Source organism: Rousettus aegyptiacus, unplaced genomic scaffold, assembly GCF_014176215.1.
Source record: "Rousettus aegyptiacus isolate mRouAeg1 unplaced genomic scaffold, mRouAeg1.p scaffold_m13_p_7, whole genome shotgun sequence".
Classification (NCBI taxonomy): domain Eukaryota; kingdom Metazoa; phylum Chordata; class Mammalia; order Chiroptera; family Pteropodidae; genus Rousettus; species Rousettus aegyptiacus.
This window is the reverse complement of record NW_023416310.1, coordinates 86,830,905-86,851,527: the sequence shown is the minus strand read 5'-3', so window position 1 is coordinate 86,851,527 and position 20,623 is coordinate 86,830,905. Positions and strand designations below refer to the sequence as shown.

At 38.9% G+C, this 20,623-nt stretch overlaps 1 protein-coding gene across 4 annotated transcripts in view; it reads right to left on the bottom strand.

Annotated features, from left to right (window-relative positions):
• Positions 1-573: 573 nt before the first annotated feature.
• GEMIN5 (gem nuclear organelle associated protein 5) overlaps positions 574-20,623 on the bottom strand; it is a 36,337-nt gene continuing 16,287 nt past the window's right edge. Inside the window, exons 15-28 of one of the 4 annotated variants that reach the window (XM_016167085.2) lie at positions 20,258-20,429; positions 18,037-18,267; positions 16,497-16,610; positions 15,980-16,102; positions 14,824-14,922; positions 14,280-14,417; positions 13,180-13,327; positions 9,523-9,642; positions 8,723-8,933; positions 6,948-7,199; positions 5,279-5,441; positions 4,183-4,687; positions 2,864-2,963; positions 574-2,361 (exon numbers count right to left, since the gene is read on the bottom strand). In XM_016167085.2, coding sequence (XP_016022571.2) covers positions 2,194-2,361; positions 2,864-2,963; positions 4,183-4,687; positions 5,279-5,441; positions 6,948-7,199; positions 8,723-8,933; positions 9,523-9,642; positions 13,180-13,327; positions 14,280-14,417; positions 14,824-14,922; positions 15,980-16,102; positions 16,497-16,610; positions 18,037-18,267; positions 20,258-20,429 — 2,544 coding nt within the window. In that variant the 3' untranslated portion in view covers positions 574-2,193. The remainder of the gene's footprint in view (positions 2,362-2,863; positions 2,964-4,182; positions 4,688-5,278; positions 5,442-6,947; positions 7,200-8,722; positions 8,934-9,522; positions 9,643-13,179; positions 13,328-14,279; positions 14,418-14,823; positions 14,923-15,979; positions 16,103-16,496; positions 16,611-18,036; positions 18,268-20,257; positions 20,430-20,623) is intronic. The other 3 variants (XM_036224441.1, XM_016167086.2, XM_016167087.2) reach the window with 3 other exon arrangements.

Below are 20,623 nucleotides of genomic sequence, written 5' to 3'. Positions count from 1 at the left end.
AGTGGGGGTCTGGTCATTGCATGGGAGAGGTAAGAGCTTATGAAAGGGGGAAAGGACACAAGTCGAGTAGAACTGGCAAGAACTTCGCCTTGCGTATAGATGAATGCATGCAGGGCTGTGTGAGTGGTTTTACTCTGAAAGGGATACTCCTAGAGTAACCAAGAGAATGCTAACTACGGGTGCAACTCTACCCCTCCACACATCCTGCCACATATTCTTGAATTCCGGTGTTCAGCCAACCCTGTACGGTTGGAGCATTATTAAGAAAGCGCATACTTAGATGTACTGGGAGATCAGTGCCGTCATCTGGGTAAGGTGATGGTGATTTGTATTCGAGATAGAGTTACCTATTAGAGGTAAAGTTACTCTGGATGGGGGGAAGGACCAAAATTAATTCTTCAGTTACTTAGTGTTAGATTTTACCTACTTAAAGCTTGAGTCAACTCAGTGCTTCGGCTCTTTGTGGTTCTGATAATTAGATGGAAATGAAAACTATTCAAGTTAGAATAGGTTGAGTATACTATATAGTGTTGGAAAGAGGAGTTTGAAAGAAATGGAGTTGGGTCATTTCTGTTATTTTTTACTATTGGGTAGTTTTATTGCTTAGTTGTCAAGTAGTAATTCTTTTCTTACCAAGGCAGTAATTGAGTGTGCAGGATTTCTCCACTCACAAGTGATGGTTTTGGTAAATCATGAAGGAGTTTAGAATTTCTAATTTAATAATATATACTGGTCTTTACTCAAGTGGGAGGGGATAAATATTTTTCCATCTCTGCAAGCAAAGGGTTCATATTAGCAGATTGTAGAATCGGTATCTAGTTCTCCACTTGGTCATGCTTGCTCATATCTTTGCAACCAAGAAGATTCTCCAACCCCTGTTAACAGTGCATCTTCTGAGTCTATTTAGCTGTGTAAAGAAGTATGAGGATCAACGTTTCCTTTTTTGGGTTTAGAATTTTTAAATTCTAAAGCTAGACCTAAAAAAAATACCCCAACAAGTCATATCTTTGAAAACTGCCTATTAAATATTTTCCTTCTTAGAGATTCTGTTAATGAATTTTATTATTGCTGCCCACAGCAACCCTAACCTGAGGGAAAAAATGGAAAGAGAAACTGGCTCCTCAAGCAGAAAAGCCTTCAAAATGAATTCCAAAAGAAAATAGTTCAATTATTGGGAAAGAGTGCTCCCTCTCATCCCTACCCCGCAGACTGTAATTTTCATGTCCTAGCAACTGGAATATTACAGAAACATCTGCTCCTGACATTGTTCAACTATTTAAATAACTGAAGAGACGACCTTAAGAGAATGCTCATACGTCAAAAAAAGAAAAAAACAAGGATTCATAGTTAAATAGAATGTAGGGTCCCATTATGCAATGATCTAAAAGGGGAAGTCCAATGATCCAAAACTTACATGTACAAAATTAGGAATATACATTTTCCCTCAAAGATTGCGGCTTTAATCTAATTCTCAAAAAATCCCTGTGACTCAAAGAAGATTGAGAACCACTGAAACAGTATTCTTCCTGAGCTATTTTGGTCAACCCCCAGTCATTTCTTATAAAACTGAAGGGATAAGACACATTTGAGTTAGTTATTTGTTCTTCTAAAGCTTTAGTGACTTGAGTATCATTTGATTTGAGCAATTATATCAAACAGTAAAACCAAATTTTGATCTAAAGTTCAGACAGAGGGTAGAGAATCAACATGATGGGTAAGGCCTAGTTCACATTCAAGTAGAAGTAGCAGAGTATTAGAGGAGAGCCCAAGTTAACAAAAACAATTTAAAAATGTACCAATAGTCATAAAATGCCACAATTCTATCTTGAACAAGAATGACATGTTTATGATCAGATGAAGCATTTATAAAGGTAGCTTGTGTTTAAGAACATAACACTTCAGGTGATTAAGTTTCTCCTCTGGGTGAAACCTGTATAAGGCTTTAGAGATGACCAACAATCACTCTTACAGGTGTCAGTTCTAGTAACTACTGCTAGCTTTTGATGACCCTTTAGTAGGAAACCACAACTGAGTCCAAATTCTACTGTGTCTAGGGTAGAGTTGATTTCAACTCGACCCTCATATTGTTTGGATCACTGCAAAAACATCTAGAGATCAGAGCGAATGTCTGACAGAGGTGAAAGGTATCAAACATTTTGAATTTGGCACAATTTCTTAAAGGTCTTTGCAAGTTCATGTGCAGAAGGTCTGGCAGTGTCTTTTGTAAACTTTAGTGTTGCCGTATTTCTGAAGGAGCTCTTGGGCCTGTTGCTGTATTTCTTGGGTCACGTGGCCAGGACACTGGGACCTGATGTGAAGCAGGACGAGACAGGACTCCAGCACATCTGGGAATGGCCAGGTCTGAAAGACGATATGAGAATGAACAAGGAAGCATTTGCAAAAGAGCCAATAACTCAAGTCTCATCTACTGACACTTCTCAGGCATAGCTGAGCCATTTTTCTCACAAGGCAATGTCTTGCTCTTCACAAGTTACTCTGAGGAGAGATGACACTTAAAACCGAGATGGCTACTGGGATGTCCTCAGACAAAATCAATCTTTTTTCTAGCGCTCTACTCCAATTAATTTTTAAAATGTGATGCTTCTATTACTGCAAGGGCCACATCCAAATATACCTCCCCATCTGTAAGCTATCAAATACATGGCACCGACTTTATTTTGCTTGTGTTGTCAGTAATGCAACTCTCAAAAACAGCTAACCAAATGCAACTGGATCCTAAATTTTTAAGCATACACACAAGTAGATTTTAGAAACTGAAAGTAGATGACTTTAGAGAATTCGGTATAGCCAACTGACAACACAAAAAGTAATGTTTTATCGAATGAACTGCTATAAATCTTACCTTAACACTCTCAGGAAAGTTAGCTATTCTCTCATTGGCTTCTGTAAGTCTTTTGGTTAATTCAGGCAGAGAAAGTGGCTCATTTTTCTCTTCTTTACTACTGGTAACAACAATAATAATAAAAACAATCATGTCTTGCTCTGGTTAACTTTTAACTCCCATCTTTAAATACAATGGTTAAGAGAAGGCAGTTTAATGTGATGTGATATAAAGTTTTCAAAATGCAATATTATTTCTCATTTCCCAAATCCCTACTTTTTAGACACAGCTCCTGTGAAAATCTGGGATCCTTAGGGGATCCAACCTGCAGCCGGTGCAGAGGGCCTGGGTTTATGCAGGGAACCGTTAGAGAAAGCCTGGGTTCCTAACTGTGGGGTGTGCGGATGCACATTTTTCTTAGAAGAGTGTGTTAAGCTTCTCAAAGGGGTCCTGTGATCCAAAGAGCTGCTGGGTTAGAGAACTTTCCAGTGTTTTCTTTGTTATTAAAACCAAACCTAATGCCTTTTAGAGTGTGGTAGCTTCTTGGAGAAGTGTCTCAAAACTCTGACTCAAGACTTTCATGGGAGTATTTTTAGAGCAATAAATATAAGGGCTTCAAAGCTTCTTAATTTTCATGTTTTAAAGTTAGTAATAACAGCTATATATGTTTATTAATTATTCTAGTTACTGTTTTAGGCCCTGTGCTGCTAGGGGACATAATCATAATAATCAATCAATAATCACTGCAAACACCCACAGCAAAGTGCCTATAATAATGTGCACTCTACAGTAACTGGTGACGGGCTCCCGTCATCCACCGGGCCCTGCTTTTTAATGGAAGTGGTTGGCATGCTATGGCCTTCTGCTCATTTGGGATGTTCTCAGTTCAGTGTGCAGTTTTATACATTACCCTCTTTGTGTATTTTTTGTGATAGTACAGAACAACTAAAAAACAATGGTTTTCATTAATGATGCAATGATAGAACTGCCCATTTTACATGACTGATATTTTTGGAATCTTACTGCACAAAGGTAGGATTTTACTACACTATTGTTATTAATAATATTTGTGATTTTAATTCTCAAAACAAACAAGGCAGGAGTTGGTACTGCCATTTATAGATGAGGGAGCCAAAGCTCAGAGATGCTAAGAATCTTGCTGGAGGTCACTTAAGGCCAGGATTAGAACCAACATTTAACTCTAAAGCCCAGGCCCTAATTACATTATGGAACTTCCAAGTTTCTTGATCAGTCTCATCATGAACAGATTTTTTTTATCTGATTATATGAGAATCCAGCAGAGTATTTTTAATTCCATCTTGCATTGACTTAGTACTTACCACTGGCTCTGAGGATTAGACAGGGACTGTTCTGCTTCCTGTTCGGAGTCATTCTTATCAGGACCATTCACAGTGGATTTACAGAGTTGACTCTTTTGGTGTTGGCGGATCATTTCTGCTAAGGTCTCCTGAACTTCAGCAACGGTTCTCTGTGAGTTTTGGAGACGGGCGTGCTGTTCTGAAAAGAGCTTCTTACAAATGTTCAGTATTCGCTCACTCTCTTCCGTGAGTCTCATATCTAGTTCTAGAGGCCTGGTTGGCTCTGGCTGAGAAGCTTGGGGGTCTATTTCTTCAGGGCTGGCATCGTCCAACTGCTGGCTTTGCTCAACAGAGGTTGTTCTTCTGTGAGCAGCCCTTACCCAGACACTGGATTTGGGGCAAGGCGTGGAGAGAGACCACCAGAATTCATACAGATGTCCATAAATAAAAAAGGCCTCCAAACTTTTGAAAGCTGGTGTGTCAGAGGACTGATGGGCACCCAGTTTATCTCTTAAGTGGTCACAGCCTAGGAGAAGAAAAGGATTTAGGTTGTGCATTTCTTTGTCAGCCAGAAGTCTGGCTTCCTGACTGCATGCTGTTTCCTCTCACCTGAGAGGCAGACTCCAAGAAGCAGTGATCCATGGGACCACATATCTTCCTCCAAAAGCAAACCAACAACTAAACTTTTTCCTGGCTTAGGACAATGTTCTTGTTGTTATCGGCTACAAGTCATTCAAAGCATGAGAGAAAAAGTATTCAATCTGTCCTACGGAAAGCTCTGGGGATTTGACTGTGCCTGAAAAGTCACAATGATTTAGTTCAGTAAATAATTATGAAGCTGAGGAATGTCTATCTTTTCGCTGTGCTTCTCCATTCTCACTAACTTGTGAGTACAGTGGTATGTCTCCCTCTCTTAAACTGTGTGTAGGAAAGTAAGCAGGGGCAGTAAGGAAGCTAGGGCCAGGTAAAGGAAAATAGCTCAGTCATTCTGGCTAGCTCTTAGGAGCATAGGTAAGAGAATTCAAACTTTCTACTAAATGACACAAGTGGCCAATCTCTGTCTTTCAATAACCTATACACTCCCAGTGCCACCCCATTACTGTTGGGGCTCATTTACCCTCAGGAAGAAAGGCTGAGTGCACTTCCTGCATGATGGTGAAGTTCCCTGAGTCGTAGCTCCTGACCACAGCCCGAAGCAGTGCTTCCACAGCCTGGTCCCAGGAGGCCACCTGCTGGCTCAGCACCGCCAAGGTCAGGTCGTGGCAAATGTGAAGCAAGAGCTGAAGGGAGAAACCAGAGTCTAAGTTAAACATCCTCCTACAGAAAGCACTAGGACGACAGCAGACATATTTCTACTAACTGCGCTTGGAAAGAAGTACACACAGTCCACATTTCAGAAAGGGTCTCCTTCACTACCCATTTTTGCTTCCCCATCCGAGACTTGTATGTCTAGTTGCACAGCAACATGACACTAGCGTTAAAAGTCTGTGCATGCCAAGAAAATGCCTTGATATGTGCATTAAATTAAAACAGTGAGTTTCTGGAACTAAAAGCTGCAATTTAAAAAAAAAAGCAAGTAAACCTGGAGTATAATTAAGAAAATGTATCAATTTTAAGTGAGCAATTTGATGTTTGATAAATATATATCTATAGAGATATATGTGCTATAACTACAACTAAAAATCGAGACATAGAACATTTTAATTGTAGAATATTCTGCTATGCCCCTTTACAGTCACACTCCCCTCTTCCCAGCTCCTGACAACCATTGATCTGGTTTGTACCACTATAGTCTTTTCTAGAATTCATATAAATGGAACTGGAGAGTATGTAGTCTTTTGTGACTTGGTTCTTTCACTTATAATGCTTCTGAGATTCACTTACATTATCTGTGCATCAGAAATTTATTCCTTTTTGTTGCTGTATAGTTAGTATTCCACTGTATGGATATGCCGCCGTTTGCACATACATTCACCAGCTGACAGACATTTGGGTTGTTTTTAGTATTTGGTTATTGTGGACTAAGCCGTCATTAATATTTTGTACAAGTCTGTGTGGACACCTGATTTTGCTGGCTTTAATGAAACATCTAGGCAGTGGGACTGCTGCTGGGTCATCGGCACATGAATGTTTATCTTTATAAGAAAGTACCAAACTGTTTTCCAAAGTGTTAAATACCATTTGAGGAAGTCTTGTTCCTCAAAAATATAATAATGTTCTTTCATTTTCAAAAGAGAAAGTAGATAAACAGATGTATCCATAGGATGGGTAGATTAGTTATAATAAATCAACTTGATGTCTTTGCATCAACGTGTATAGATTTTGCTGAAATAAGCACACCATAAGATAATACATGTGACAGAGGGGCTGCCTTTGGTGTGCTAGGGAAGGGGGATGGGACGAAGGATATGCGAGGGACTTCAACTGGATTATATGTCTTTTACTGAAAAAAGAAAAAAACAAAACAAAAAAAATTCTAAGAAGCAAAAACAACAAAATGTGAACATTTGTTAATTCTGGTTGATAGCTACTTATCTTACTTTCTGGACTTTTCTATATTTTTAGACTTCTTTTTTTCTTTCATAAGGGGATGTTGATCTAAATCTAACTTCAGTGCTGAAGGGCTTCAGTTGGTCTGAAGGGATCTTTCCAGGTTGCCTGGGCCTGCCATAGTCTTTTCTGAGGTAAAAACTAGCACTGGACTTGCTTCCTTATTAAATGAGATATGGATTGAGGAAGTGTTATAACCGAGTGATTAAAATCAAAAGCTCATGCAGGCAGGGTACCTGTTTGGAGGGAGTGTTATTTGTAGCAGATGGGTACTTGATATTCTGCAGCTGCCGAAACGCTGCCTGATAGTGCTCTGGGGTGTCCAGGCTGAAGGCGCTCTTCCATATTGCAATGACCCTCTCCACGAGGGGCCCTTCCGTGGCCGTGGACCAGGTGTTATAAGAAGAGGAGCTTTTGCCCTCTGGCAGCTGCCTCTCCTCCAGGTGCTTGGACAGTAGCTCAAGAAGGCAAAACACTAGTCTCTGACCCTGGAACCCAATCACAATGGAAAGAGCTGTTACGCAGGGAAGTGCTTGATTATCTAGACGGCTATCCTCAGTGTCTCACAGAATCCCCCTTTATGTCAGTAGCAACTAAACCCTTTTAGTAGGCTGCCTGCCCAATATGAGTCATGTGTGAAGGGGAAAAGAGATCATGATCTAACAGACAATTTTTCTGGATACATTTTGGGGGAATTCCTATCCATAGCCTTTAGAGCCCAAGCAAACATTTTTATAACATGGAACCCCAACTATAGCCCTATCAACTGCAGTGTAAGCCACATACAAGCCAGCTAGCTACCTAAGACTTGTGACCCAATTTGAGAAAAAATGGGCTGGGCTCATCCAGTTCTTTCCTCCTGCCCAAAGTTCCGATTAAGGAATACAGAGAAAAGCCTAATAGGCAGAAGATGCTGGAGTAGAGAGCTGTGTCGGTCTGAGCTGGGGCAGTGGTTAGGGACCACGTCCAGGCAGGTTTAACAGAGGAAGTGAGCTGGAAGACAACAGAAGTACAAAGAAAGACCTGGAAAAATTTTGATTTTTGCTGGCTTTTCAATTACCATGACATTTTTTGTGTACTCCCATAATACTATTTTCTCAGTTAAGCTTGGGAAGGTCTCTGTTCTGTACAGCCACAACAGTGCTTATCAGAACAACATTTAGCATAAACTAATAGGTTTTCTTCCTTTGTTAAGGATGCCGTTCAGGAGGAAAAAGAGAAAAGAAACGCTACATAACCATTCTGGAAACTTTACTGTTATGGATAAATTAAAATCTCTCCAGATTTGGTTATTTTAATAATATACTATCTCTGAGGGTATACCACTTTTCCCTCCATTTTTATTTTGTAGTTCCCAGAAAGCTATCTCCTCACCACCTATCATTTTTCTTGGGCTTGAAAATTCCGCTAGGAACTATCTTTAGGCCCAGTTACTTTATGAGGGAAGAGGAACTGAAAAAGGTCACTGCAAAAGTTCACATTAGTATGTAACAAGCAAAGTCACTTAAAATGGATCAAATGTTTATATATAATTTTGGAAACTAGGTGAGAGTGCTGATACTTTTAAAGTAATCTCAATTTTGATGTGTTAAAAAAAAGGCAGTGGTAAGTTGCTCATTTTTAACCAGATGGGAACAAAACGTTTAACAAAACCTTTCAATTTTACCACACTTCTTTATGGCATACAGCTGGCAAGGGGTGCTATAGACATGATTTCTGTTTGAGGTGATCTCTCTCCTTCAAAGACCCTCTCCCTCTTCATTGATGTGCCGATGACATTAACGAAGAACCAACAGGCTGGCAGCCCAGGGGCTGAGCTGACAAAAGTCTCTTACTCGGCACATGGCAGCTGATGAGCCATGGAACTTCAGTGGGGCAGTACGGTCAGTGCTTACTCAACACCTCTAAGGATGCAGCTTGTGTAACTGGGTTATTCACTTCGCGTTCTGACAAAAAAAAGGCTTTAGGGCTCTTCTTTCTTAAACATCAGAAGATGCAATAACAGACTGACCTTCAGACTTTCATGGAGCTGCAGAGCTTCCTGGGCACCCACCCAGTTCCTGGCCAGAAGCAGCTCTTGGGCACATCTGAGAGCCAGGGAAGCAGACAACTCATCCTCTCCCACGATCGAAGCCAACTCTGCGGCTGTTTTAAGTGATGCTGCATCCCCCTTTTTGGCCAAAACTTTGGCTGCATCATAAGCGGAACCGGCACCTAAATAGCTACAATACAAAAGAAAACTCAAAGTGTCATAAGCAGATCTACCCCCCCAGAGGGCTGACTCTGTCGGCTTTGCTTTGCCTTGTATGTGCCTTCCTGTGGTCCCAGGTATGTCACTGCCTCCACTCTTCTTGTGAAGGCTGAGGCGCAGCACAGAGAACAGGAGACAGCATCATATGGTTTAAGGATATAAAGGAACCGCAACACTTGCTGAACTGAACCGTAGCAAAGGAGTCACTTTCTTATTTTCCTTATTTGATGGTACAAGACATCCCTAGAAAAAGGTGTAATTTCTTACTGCTACTGAAGTTTTTTGAACACTTATGGTGATATATAAATTCCAAGGAGATAGATTTTTTTACAAATAATTTTTAAATTTTCAGTTACAGTTGACATACAGTATTATAGGAGTTTCAGGTGTACCCAAAGAGGTAGATCTTGATGAGTCTTACAAAACTAGGCTTAGTACACATAGGACTTTCTCTCTCTAATCACTTTACCTCCGCCTCTAAGCTGATCACTTATTCTCAGCCTGCTCTTCCATGTCTTAGCTCTTCTCTTTGGGTGCACTCTTGTCTCCCTCAGGCTTACCATTTAGCGGCTACGGCATAATGGCCATCTTTTTCAAGGACGGCTCCCCAGCTGAGGTACAGGTCCTTCAGGATCGGGTCCTCTGGGCGCAGCCGGGCCTTGGCGACCACAACAGCCTCCCTAGAGACAAGAACAGAGAGTTGGCTGATTTGAAAAGGCTTCTCTGTAAGGTGCCCCAGGAGGGGCTGCAAGATAGGACAAACTGTCTCTTTTGTGTTGTTCCGACTTATGAAAAACTGTATTCCTGCATAAAGGGGAAGTTAAAATCACATGCTGCGATCAGTTCTTCACCCAGGCCAGCAGTTCTTAAAGTCTGGTCTGTGAATTCCCAGAGGTCCCCAAGGCCCTTTCAGGAGGTTCATGAGGTCAAAAACCATTTTCATAATAATGCTAAGAGGTTATTTGCCTTTTCTCTCTGTGTTGACATTTGCACTGATTGTGCAAAAGCAATGGTGGGTAACTGCTGGCATCTGAGCGAGAATCAAGGTAGTGGCCCTCGTAGTTGGGAAAAAAGGTAAATGTCCTCGATGAAGCAGTAAAAATGACTAATTTTATTAAATACCTAATTCCATGCCTTTATAATATTTTGTGTGACAAAATGGGAGGGTCATTTTGTATTCTTTGCTGTGTTCCAAATTATGATAGTTTACTCTAGGAAAAACTTATATGAACGAATTGTAAGCTGAACCAGATGCTTTTTTCATGGAATTTAATTATTTCTTGAAAAAATGATTACCAAACAATAGTTATTTAGCTCTGGGGAGCTGGCAGAATGTTTTCTCAAAAATGAACAAGGTAAGCCTGTTACTTCACAGAAAACCACCAAAAGATATAAAACTTCTGAGTTGCAGGTGTTTTAGATTAAGGTGATCCAAACAGAGCAATAATATTTAAGAAGTATTCTGAGATCTCAACTTCTAGCCATGATGGAGTAACAGGGACCAGACGGACTCTCCTGCCATGAGACTAAAAAACTGTACAAAATATGTATGAAACAACTGTTTTCAGACAGTGGGCATCAGGCTGCACAGGAGTGTCACCCCAGACAGAAGGGACCCAATGATGTGAACACGACCATGGCCTTTCTAAAGCCATTTTCCAATGGGGAACCCAAGTAGAGCTTCAGCAGTCTCTCTGAGTTGAGGACAGATGAAGCAACTGGAATTTGAGGGGATGGTGGAAAAGAACTGTCCAGAGAAAGAGCCCCGGAGCTCTGTGTAGGATCCCCCAGAGTCTTTGGCTAAACACAAAGCCAGGCATGTGCAGGAAACTCCTTAAGGCTGGATGAAGAACAGTTGGGGAATTATAAGCTGAGTAATTCCCAGAGCTCTCTCAGCTTGGGGACTTTTGAATTTTGACCAGCCAGACATGTAAGTTCTGATTTGTTGAACACAGAAGGCATTCAGTAGGTGCCAGAAGGTAGGAGGGAAATAGTAAGGATTTCTCTAAACCTGCCCCTAAGTAACCTTAGAAATAAGCCATGAAAAGATCAAGCTGATCCACAAACAATTTTACTGCTTTGCCAAAACAGAGTCCAACACTCTAAAGACAAACCAAAAGAGGATAAACCGAAAGAAATCTCACCGAAGCCATAATATCAAATGGCTGCAAATCGGTGATGGAGAAATACCTGAAAACAGTTAGAGAAAAAAGGCATAATTCCCATGTAACAAAGATAAGGGGAGGACAGAATTACGGCAAAGGGGGTCAACCATATGGTGATGGAAGGAGACTAGACTCTGGGTTGCGAGCACGCAATGGAGTATACAGACGTTGTATTATAAAGCTGTACACCAAAATTCATATAGCATTAGTACCCAATGTTACTTCAATAAATTTAATTTAAAAAAAAATGCAGTAGAGTCAAGACGAAAACAATGTAAGCCAAAAGAAAGCAGAATGACATCTTTAAAGTGTTGAAAAACAAAAACTGCCAATCTAGAAGTTGACATCCGGTGAAAGAACTTTTAAATGAAGACAAAATTAAAGATTTTTAAAGAAAGACAAAAGTTGATAGAATGTGTCATTGGCAGAACTATAGTACAGAAAAAATGTTGAAATTTTTCAGGCAAAGAAGGAATTGATAGCACCTGGAAACTTGGGTCTACACATGAGAATGAAAAGTGCTATTAATAAGTATGTGGGAAAATATTTTAAAAGTTTAAACATGATTAAAAAAACTTTTCGACAGTAGAAAGGATAGGACGAAGAAAAGAAGTATAATGTATACAAGAAGTGGTACAATATATTTGAAGGTAAACTGATAAATTAACAATGCTCATCATAAACATTTTTTAAAAAAGGAGTATAGCTAATTAGCCACTACTGGAGATTTAAAAAAAAAATCCGTTGATCCAAAAGAAAGCAAGAAAAGAAGAAATGAATAAATAACAGATAGGACAAATAGCAAGATGGCAAATTTAAATCAATCATACCAATATTTACATTAAATGTAAATGGTCCAAACATTCCATTTGAAAGGCAGAGACTAATAGACGATAAAAAACAAGATCTCACTATATGTGGTCTACAGGAAATACTTGCTCCTTTTGTACAGGAGCAAGTACTTACATATGTGCAGCCATATGCCACATAATGATGTTTCAGTCAATGAGGGGCTGAATATACAGCATTGGTCCCATATGTTTATAATGGGGCTGAAAAATTCCTACTGCCTAGTGATATAGCCACTGTAACATCATAGCGCAGTGTATTACTCTCATTTGTGATGATGATATAAACAAGCCTGTGCCACCAGCTGTATAAAAGTATAGCAAATACAATTATGTACCGTACATGATAGTAATATCATTAATAGTAATGATAAATGATGATGTTCCTGGTTTATGTATTTACTATACTATGCTTTTCATTATTAATTTAGAATACTCTCTTTTACTTATAAACAGTACGCCATGTTACACCTGCAGCAGCCTCATGCATCTGGTGTTTACCTTGTTTCTTGACTGCATCATTTTCTCTTGTGCTTGATTTTAAAGCTATACCATACAGCCAGGTGTGTAGTAGGCTATGCCATCTAGGTTTGTGTAAGTGCACTCGGATGTTCCTGCAACTACAAAATCACCTAATGATGCATTTCTCAGAATGTATCCCCATCGTTAAGCGGCACATGACTGTATTGTAGTTAAAACTTGGATTAGATGGATTCATACCAATTTCAGGAGAGTGTTTATGGCTAAAAAAAGGGTGAGGAGAGAATTGGGGAAAGGTAATTTATTCAACTAAATCTGGAACATTATACTTAAACAGCTCTGGGCACAGGGAAAGCTTTTGGGGTGGCTGGTAAAATTTTGTCTCTTTATATGTGGGGCTTAAACAGGGAGTTCCTCCTAATTCATTAAGCTGTTCATTTGTCTTATGCTGTCTTCTCTATTTGTGTTCAAGGAGCACAAATAGTAAAGAAGTTTACAGAAGTAAAGTCTAAGAAAAGATCAGTGGCCTATATTGTTAAGAGTTAACATTTGTTAAGTATAGGTGGTAGGTGCATTGATGTCTGTTAAGTTGTATACATATATTTCTGTCTCAAATGTTTAATTGCAATAATGGTTTTATGCTAGTTATCAGGAATCAGAGCTGTTAAGCAGATTAATTTCACATTATTTCCAACTATTGCTTCAACAGTAGGGTTATACAGACCTGTAGAAATGGTTTGACTTGAGCAGCTCCACAGCTTCATACACTTTGTGGATAGAAAGTAGGTGAGAGGCAGCCTTGACGTACTGATCCTGAAAACACAACTGTTTGGCAAAAGCTTCTACAGCCCATAGCCACACATGGTAGCCAGCTTAAAGAAAAAAAAAGAAAGAAAAAAAGTGGTGGTTAAATAAGCAGGTTTTAGGGGAAAAAATGTACATATGTACATTTGGGTTGAAAATGCCTTTTAGTAGTAGTAAGCAGCAAATTTAGATACTAATTCAGTTGCCATTAAAGATCATCTGCTTCACCTACCTCTCCTCACATCTACATTTTGAAACATAAATTGTTTCTTTGACTGTGTAATACATACAAACTTCAAGAGGTACAAAAAAGTATGGAAGTCAGGACAGTAGTCACCCTTGTTGGATATGTGGCTACTGACTGAAGGGAGCATGGGAGAAGCTGCCAGGGTGCTGGTTACAAAGGTGTAGCCAGTTTGTGAAATCTGTGGTAACTCATGACCTGTGTACTTTTCCCTCTCTCTGTATATCTGTATAGCATACCTAAATAAAAAGCGAAAAGACTGAGCATGGCATAAAACATCCAAATTCATTTCCCTGGAAACAATCGTTATTACTAGCTTCTATTGAAGCCTTTGGAAATAGTCTATGGCTATATAACCACATGTGTAAATATAAATGATAGAGTATTAAATATTCTGTTGTGCATCTACACCTTGATTCTTTTCACTTACTATACTTTGAAGTTCCATTCCATGTTGGAATGCACAGAGCTGCCTCATTCTTTTGGTTTTTGTAGGAGTTTCTGCTGTACAGATGTACAAGAGTTAACTAGTCTCTTATTGAGGTCGCAAAAGAGGTTGTTGCGACCTTTTGCTATTATAAACACTGCTGCAATGACAGCCATGTATATTTGTCATTTTGCATGTCTGAGTAGAGTTAAATTCCTAAAATTAGAATGGCTGAGGGTATGCATTTTAAATTTAATTAATAGACATAGCCAAATTGTCCTTCAAGACAATGTCCATCTTTAGTGGATGTATCCTAGAGATGACCGAGTTTTTGTTGAAAACAACATACCGACTGGAGCCATAGCCACGAGATTGTCTGTCAGCTCCCCTCTTTCTGCTGCAGTCTGGAGAACACCTTTTAGATCTCCTTTCCAAAGCATGAGCTGATGAAATAACTCAGGATGGCCATTTTCCAAGTGACCTTTTCCTGTTTGGAGGAGAGGGAATGTTTGGAAGAAGTTTCAGAAACATCTGTTTGCACTGACTTTAAGAAAAAGGCAGGATGAAAGAGAAGAACAAATCCCTCAAATACATAGTCACATGCTGATGGGCGAGTCACCTCCCAGAGTGATCATAATGGGGCCAGAAGCTCACTCAGTCACTTGTTTACTCACTTTGACTCTGTCACTCACTCAGAGTGAACACTGTATGTTTAGGATCCTATGACAGATGCAAGGGGTATGTGTGAGTATACAAATTGGGGAGCTCAAAACCTAGTTAGCTGACATGGAAAACTAACCATTAAGATGCCACAGGATGGCAGCCATGAGGTACCTACAAAGCCTTAAGGGAGTTAAAGACGGAGCAGATTGTGTTGACTGGAGTTGTCTCACCTTCAACCTCAATCATTTTGTACAGTGTAGCCCTGTCTGTGAAAAGCCCCAGGTGAAATCTTTCCTCAAGGTCAGCAAACACATCCTCATTTAGCTCTGCTAATTCAAAAAGAGAAAAAACCAAAAGTGATTACATAGGTTAGTTTTCTGTCCAATTACTTCCAAAATGTTATGTCCAGAACATCAATTTCACACACTGATAAGGAGTGCTAAGCCCTTGTTCACCCAACTGAGACCCTTCTGGTTACAAAGGTAGCAAAAATCTGAAAATACTTCCAGTTTAAGCTTAGCCTTGGCCAATCCAATGAAACAACTTAGTTTACAGTTCGCTCAAAAAGATTTTTTGGGAAAAAAAGGAATGTAAAAGCCAACCCAAAATTTAACATGTATTTAAATGCAGTAAAAAAGGGATTCAATATTCGTTCTCTTGCTTTCAAAAAAGTCAACTGAGTAATTTTCCAACAAGGGAAATAATGTAAAACTATATGGTTAATTGTATAAGTTATAGAAAATCATCATAAAGTTTCAAAAAGAGAGCTATGTATATAAGAGCATAAAATATCTCTGGAGAAAGACAAGGAACCTGATAATAGTGTGGCCTTGGGGGAGAAATGAAGGAGTGGGTGTCAGGGGTGGGAAGGAGATTTACTTTCTTTTTATACTATTTGGATTTCATTTTATCATGTGCATTCTTTTTTCAACATGTAAAATTCAAAATAAAAAAAAAAACAGAGGGCTTTGAAAAACTAAAATGAAAAAACCTTCGTAAACAAAAACTTCCATTACCTTATTTTTAAAGGAAGTGCCATATTATGGTATACCTCTAATAAGCAAATAATTGTTTTTCCTACATGAAGACACTATAGATTCATGCTGAGATATTTAAGCCATCACACCAATTCCAGCACACAGATGGCTGGTAACAACTCGATTTGTAACAATAGAAGCAGAGCATTACATCTCGAAGGCACTGAGGAGTGCTGAGAGCAGGTCAGGATGGGGAGTTTGACAGTGGGGTGTAGGAGAGGGAAGGTTGGAAAACAATGCAGAAATACAAACAATTTTGGGTGTTTGTTCATTCAGTTAACAAATAAACACTTCTTGTGTGCCAGTTCCCAGAAGATGAAGGATGGGCCAAGGAAGTGTATTTTTGTACCTCTGGAGTGTTTTGCAGTTGCTAGTACCAAACAGTCCTGATGAAGCTCCTCTTTGGACCTGTGGTCCAGGCTTGTACTCAGCGGAAGCATGGAACGGGCTTTTCGCTTCTTGACTAAGGCTTCTGAAATGCAATAGTAGCACAGACTGTCTGAAGAACAGTAATCAGAAACACAAAACTGAATGCCCACTGTGTGAATGTGACCTACTAGAGGAGGGATACTGCTGGGCAGAGAAAGTTCCCACTCTTATAAAGAAGCATTCAAATTAAATTAGCTGGAGGCATTGTTCACAACGCACACAAACATGTCCCTGTGAACACTTGTGAATTGATATCAACTGCAAAATGATCCTTCATCAAATCCAAAAAAATGTTTAAAAAAGCATGACCCAAAATTGAGACATAATCAAAACACTGAGAAGTACTTAAAACTTAAAATACACACACTTTTGAGTTTTCAGTTGCATGTAACATTTGAGGATGCTTTAACAACATATTTTAATTATTAGATACAAACCTGGCTTCTCTTTAGGTGGCTCCTTTTTCAGTAAAGTGACTTTATTATTAATGGTGACTTTTGGCTTTTCAAAACCTAAGGAAACTGGAGGGCAGATAACTGGTTCTCTAGAAACTACATCAGAGGGGGAAAAGAAAAAAAATTTGGATAAGAACAATGTAGAATCTAGTTCTTTTAAACATTAAGAACTATAGGAGGTATGATTTTATCCATTACCCAAAATATGAGCTAAAATACTTTGGAAAGGAAGCATGGGTTGTCTCCTCTTCTCACCTCACTGTGTTCCAGGATTCTGTAGGTTTATTGCTTATAACCTTGACTAATTGATCTAAGGAAAAGTTATGAGCTTCTAGCCTCCACAACTTTATACCATAGGCCCAGGAGTTCCCAAACTTTGCTCAGGTTACAAAGGACTTTTACATATTTATATGACAAAGTACTAATTGTATGTTTAATTACACAAACAAGGAACAACTTTATTGGAGAAAAGATTGAGGGTATGTGATGTGAAATCACAATCCTGAGTATACAAAACCATGAACTTAAAACAACAGTAACAACAATAACAAAAACCCATGCTGTTAATCTACAGGGGTAAAGGACATTTTGTGCAGCCATTTTGTGATAAAAAGGTAGTTTGCTGAGTATAAAAAACAAATACATTAAGCTTTTAGCTCTTTACTGAAACTATAGGTCCAACAGCCACCCCTGTGTATGGAGAGGGTCAGGGATGACTCTGTACCATATATTTTGGCTGCTTTAATTGTCACATCAAAATATTGTTTTAGAATTAAACATGAGTTACTGCTTCATTTATATTGTGTGCTATTCAGTTATTCATTTTAACAGGTGAGCAGCGTCAGAGCTTTAAGGTAAATATATAAAAGACTTAAGTGCTAATTTTATCCAGTGACTTTTTTTTCTCTCTCTAAACTAAAAAGACTAAATTATTAGAAATTAGTGATGGAACCTTGAAAAACAATTTTGTGGGAAATCTGAGAACTATCACTATAGCTTAACAGAATGGAAGAACCTTATTGACATTCATAAATGTTTTTCAGAAAAAAAAAAAAAAGAAAGAAAAAACAGGTACAAATCTAAGTAGGAAGGGTGAAAACTTGCAAGTTCCCAGAGCGGTGGTTAGCTTCCAGGTCAGACATTTGTAAGGGACAGTGGTTTCTTTCAATAAATGTAGATGATGTCAAACTGTTAAAACTTTTCCCATGTAAGTTTCTGTGTATATATTCCTTACCTTCACTTTGTCCCACAGGCTTGCGCTGTCCAAGTTGATAAGTTTTCTCTATAGAACTTCACAATTTCTATCCCAGTCATCCACTAGATACCTTTTAAAGGCTTAAAGAACCCTTGAAAAAACTATTGTAGTTTCCAAGGGCACCAAAAATACCACCTAAGTTAAGGAGTTGGGCAGTCAAGTCGGGCAGAGGCGGACAAGTTTTGGACTGAATAAGGACCTGCCTTAGTTTCCTGGTCAGGACTATTTAGTCCTTGAGAGTTAGTGACAAAGGACTCAGGCACATACCTGCGGAGGTGACACCACAGGGCAAGTCTGGTTCCCGCGTTTCCTCCTCTCCCTCCTGGTCGGACATGCCACCGTTCTCAACAGGGCCCGTGCTCTCCCTTACACTCTCCTCTTCATTTCCGTCATACAGTTCCTGCTTTATGGGCATTCTCAAGGTGGGCTTCTTCTTTTTTTTGGGCTTTGGCTTAGGCTGAGAGAGCCTTTTTTTCTCTAATTCAATACTTTTCTTGCCTGTAGGAATCACAATGAAAAAAAGGAAAAACTAATACATTTATTTTTGATTAAAAGCACTCTAGGAGATGATCTCCAAACCTTCATTATTCTTTTTTGGCTAGCATTCTTACTCTTTCCCTTCCTTCACAATGAATTAATTTTTAGTTATAAAAATGTCCACTGAACAAAACCAAACTCTTTGAGATCTCATACATACCATGCCCAATTACCCCTGGATGCTTTAGTATATGTCCTGCAAACAAGGACATGCTCCTACATCATCACAGCATAGTGATTAAAATCAGCAAATAAACACCGATATATCACTACTGTCTACTCCACATACTTCATTCAAGTTGTCATTTTTACCAAGAATGTTTCCTTCAGCAAAAGGAATCACATATTGTACTTGCTTATTCTGTCTCTAGTTTCCTTCAGCCTGGAGTAGGCTGTTTTCCTTTGATTTCATGACTTGAAACTTTTGGGATTACAGGAGTTATTTTGTTGAATTTTCCTAATTGGGCCCACCTAGTGTTTTCATGGTTAGATTAAAGTTATCCATTTTCAGCTAGAATTTAAAGAAGTGATGCTTTGTTCATCTCAGTGCAACCTATGAGGCAGTATGTAATTTTTTTCATTATTCGGTGGTTTGCTTTGATCACTTGATTAAAGGGGTGTCTTGCAGGTTTCTCTCTGAAAAACTTTTCCCTGTGTAATTACTAAGTATTTGCATTCATTAGTTTTAGTATCCACTGATGTTTCTTGACTAAAAATTGTGACTTTGAAGACTGCTGAATGGTAATTTTCAAATTCCATCATCCATTCTACACTTATTGTCATTCTACTGTAAAGAAGACTTTGCTTTGCGTACTTATTTAAAAAAATTCATTAATTTTTATAAGTATGGACTCATGAATTCCTAATTTATGTGTTATTTCATTATTGTTACTTATTTACTTTTTAAAAGGTTTTCATTTGCTTTTTAGAATCATCTTTGAGGTATAATTTAATTCAGTAAAATATACTCACTTTTTAATACTCTGAGTTCTGACAGTAATATACTCATGTAACCCACCACTTGATAATGTCCCTTCATGCCTCTATAGTAAAATGTACCCCTCTCTTGAGCTCTTGGGAATCACTACTCTGCTGTCACTGTAGTTTAGCTTTGCCTGTGTTAGAGTTTGATATATATTTCATAACTGTATATTAGAATTATACTGTATCTTGTCTTTTGTGCTAGCTTCTTTTGTTCAGCATAACCTTTTTAAAAGGTTCATTCGTTTTGCGCTTTTGTTTTTATCAGTAGTTTTTATTGCTGAGTAAAATTCTACTGTAGGGATATACCAAAGTTTATTTACCAGCTGACAGTATTTGGGTGGTTTCCAGTTTGTGATTACAGATAAAGCTGCTATAAGCATTCTTTTACAGATATTTATGTGAATATATCATTTCATTTCTTTAGGCACATTTCTAGTTGTTTAATATACTGTCTAGTTATCTCGCTATTTATGGCGGGTGGGCAAGCCTGGTATCAGTCTTTCATAGCCAGAAATAGAATTTTCCTGTTAATTATTTTCAAGTTCAAATTGTCCTAGACTTGGTTAGTGGAGCCCCTTCAAGCTGGCTTCTTTGTCCTTTATATTGTAGCATGGTTCTTTAAGAATTTTTTTCCTTTATAGCATAAGAGGATGTTCTAGACTCATCTTAATATTTTTCCTGTCCCAACCTGGAATTAGCTGTTTCTCAAAGAAGCCCTGGATGGTCTCTTTTAACAGAGAATCGTATTTAGAAACCAAGATCTGGGTGCCGGGTATACTTGTTACTATTTGGGTGTTGTCCTCAGGCCCGTTATGTCTGCCTTCCTTGCGTATGCTCCAAACCCCTACCATCCTGTCACGGCTGCCCTGCATGAATGTCTTCCTTGCTTGACCCTGATCAACTCCGTTGCTGAGGAAGGAAGAGGGAGGAGTAGGCAAGTATTTATGGGCTCCAAGTTCTGACTAACCTTGAGGAGGCCGGGAATGTTCTTGCATGGAAGTGAGCCACTTGTACACACAGAAGTCATCTGCCCCTGAGTAGATGCAGTCTGGATCCAAGGGGGACCATACCACACAAAGCAGTCGACCTCGATGTCCTCGGAAATTGCACAGAGGCTCTTCTCGGAGAGTATCCCATACCTAAAACCAAAAGTCACATGACAGAATAGCTAATTTCTGGTTATTGTTTTGGGGGCATAGCTAATTTCTGGTTATTGTTTTGGGGGAATAGCTAATTTCTGGTTATTGTTTTGGGGGCATAACTTCTGGTTATTGTTTTGAATTTTTTAAGTTTAAAAAATTCTTTTTAAAATCTGGGTATGTTTATTTCCTCT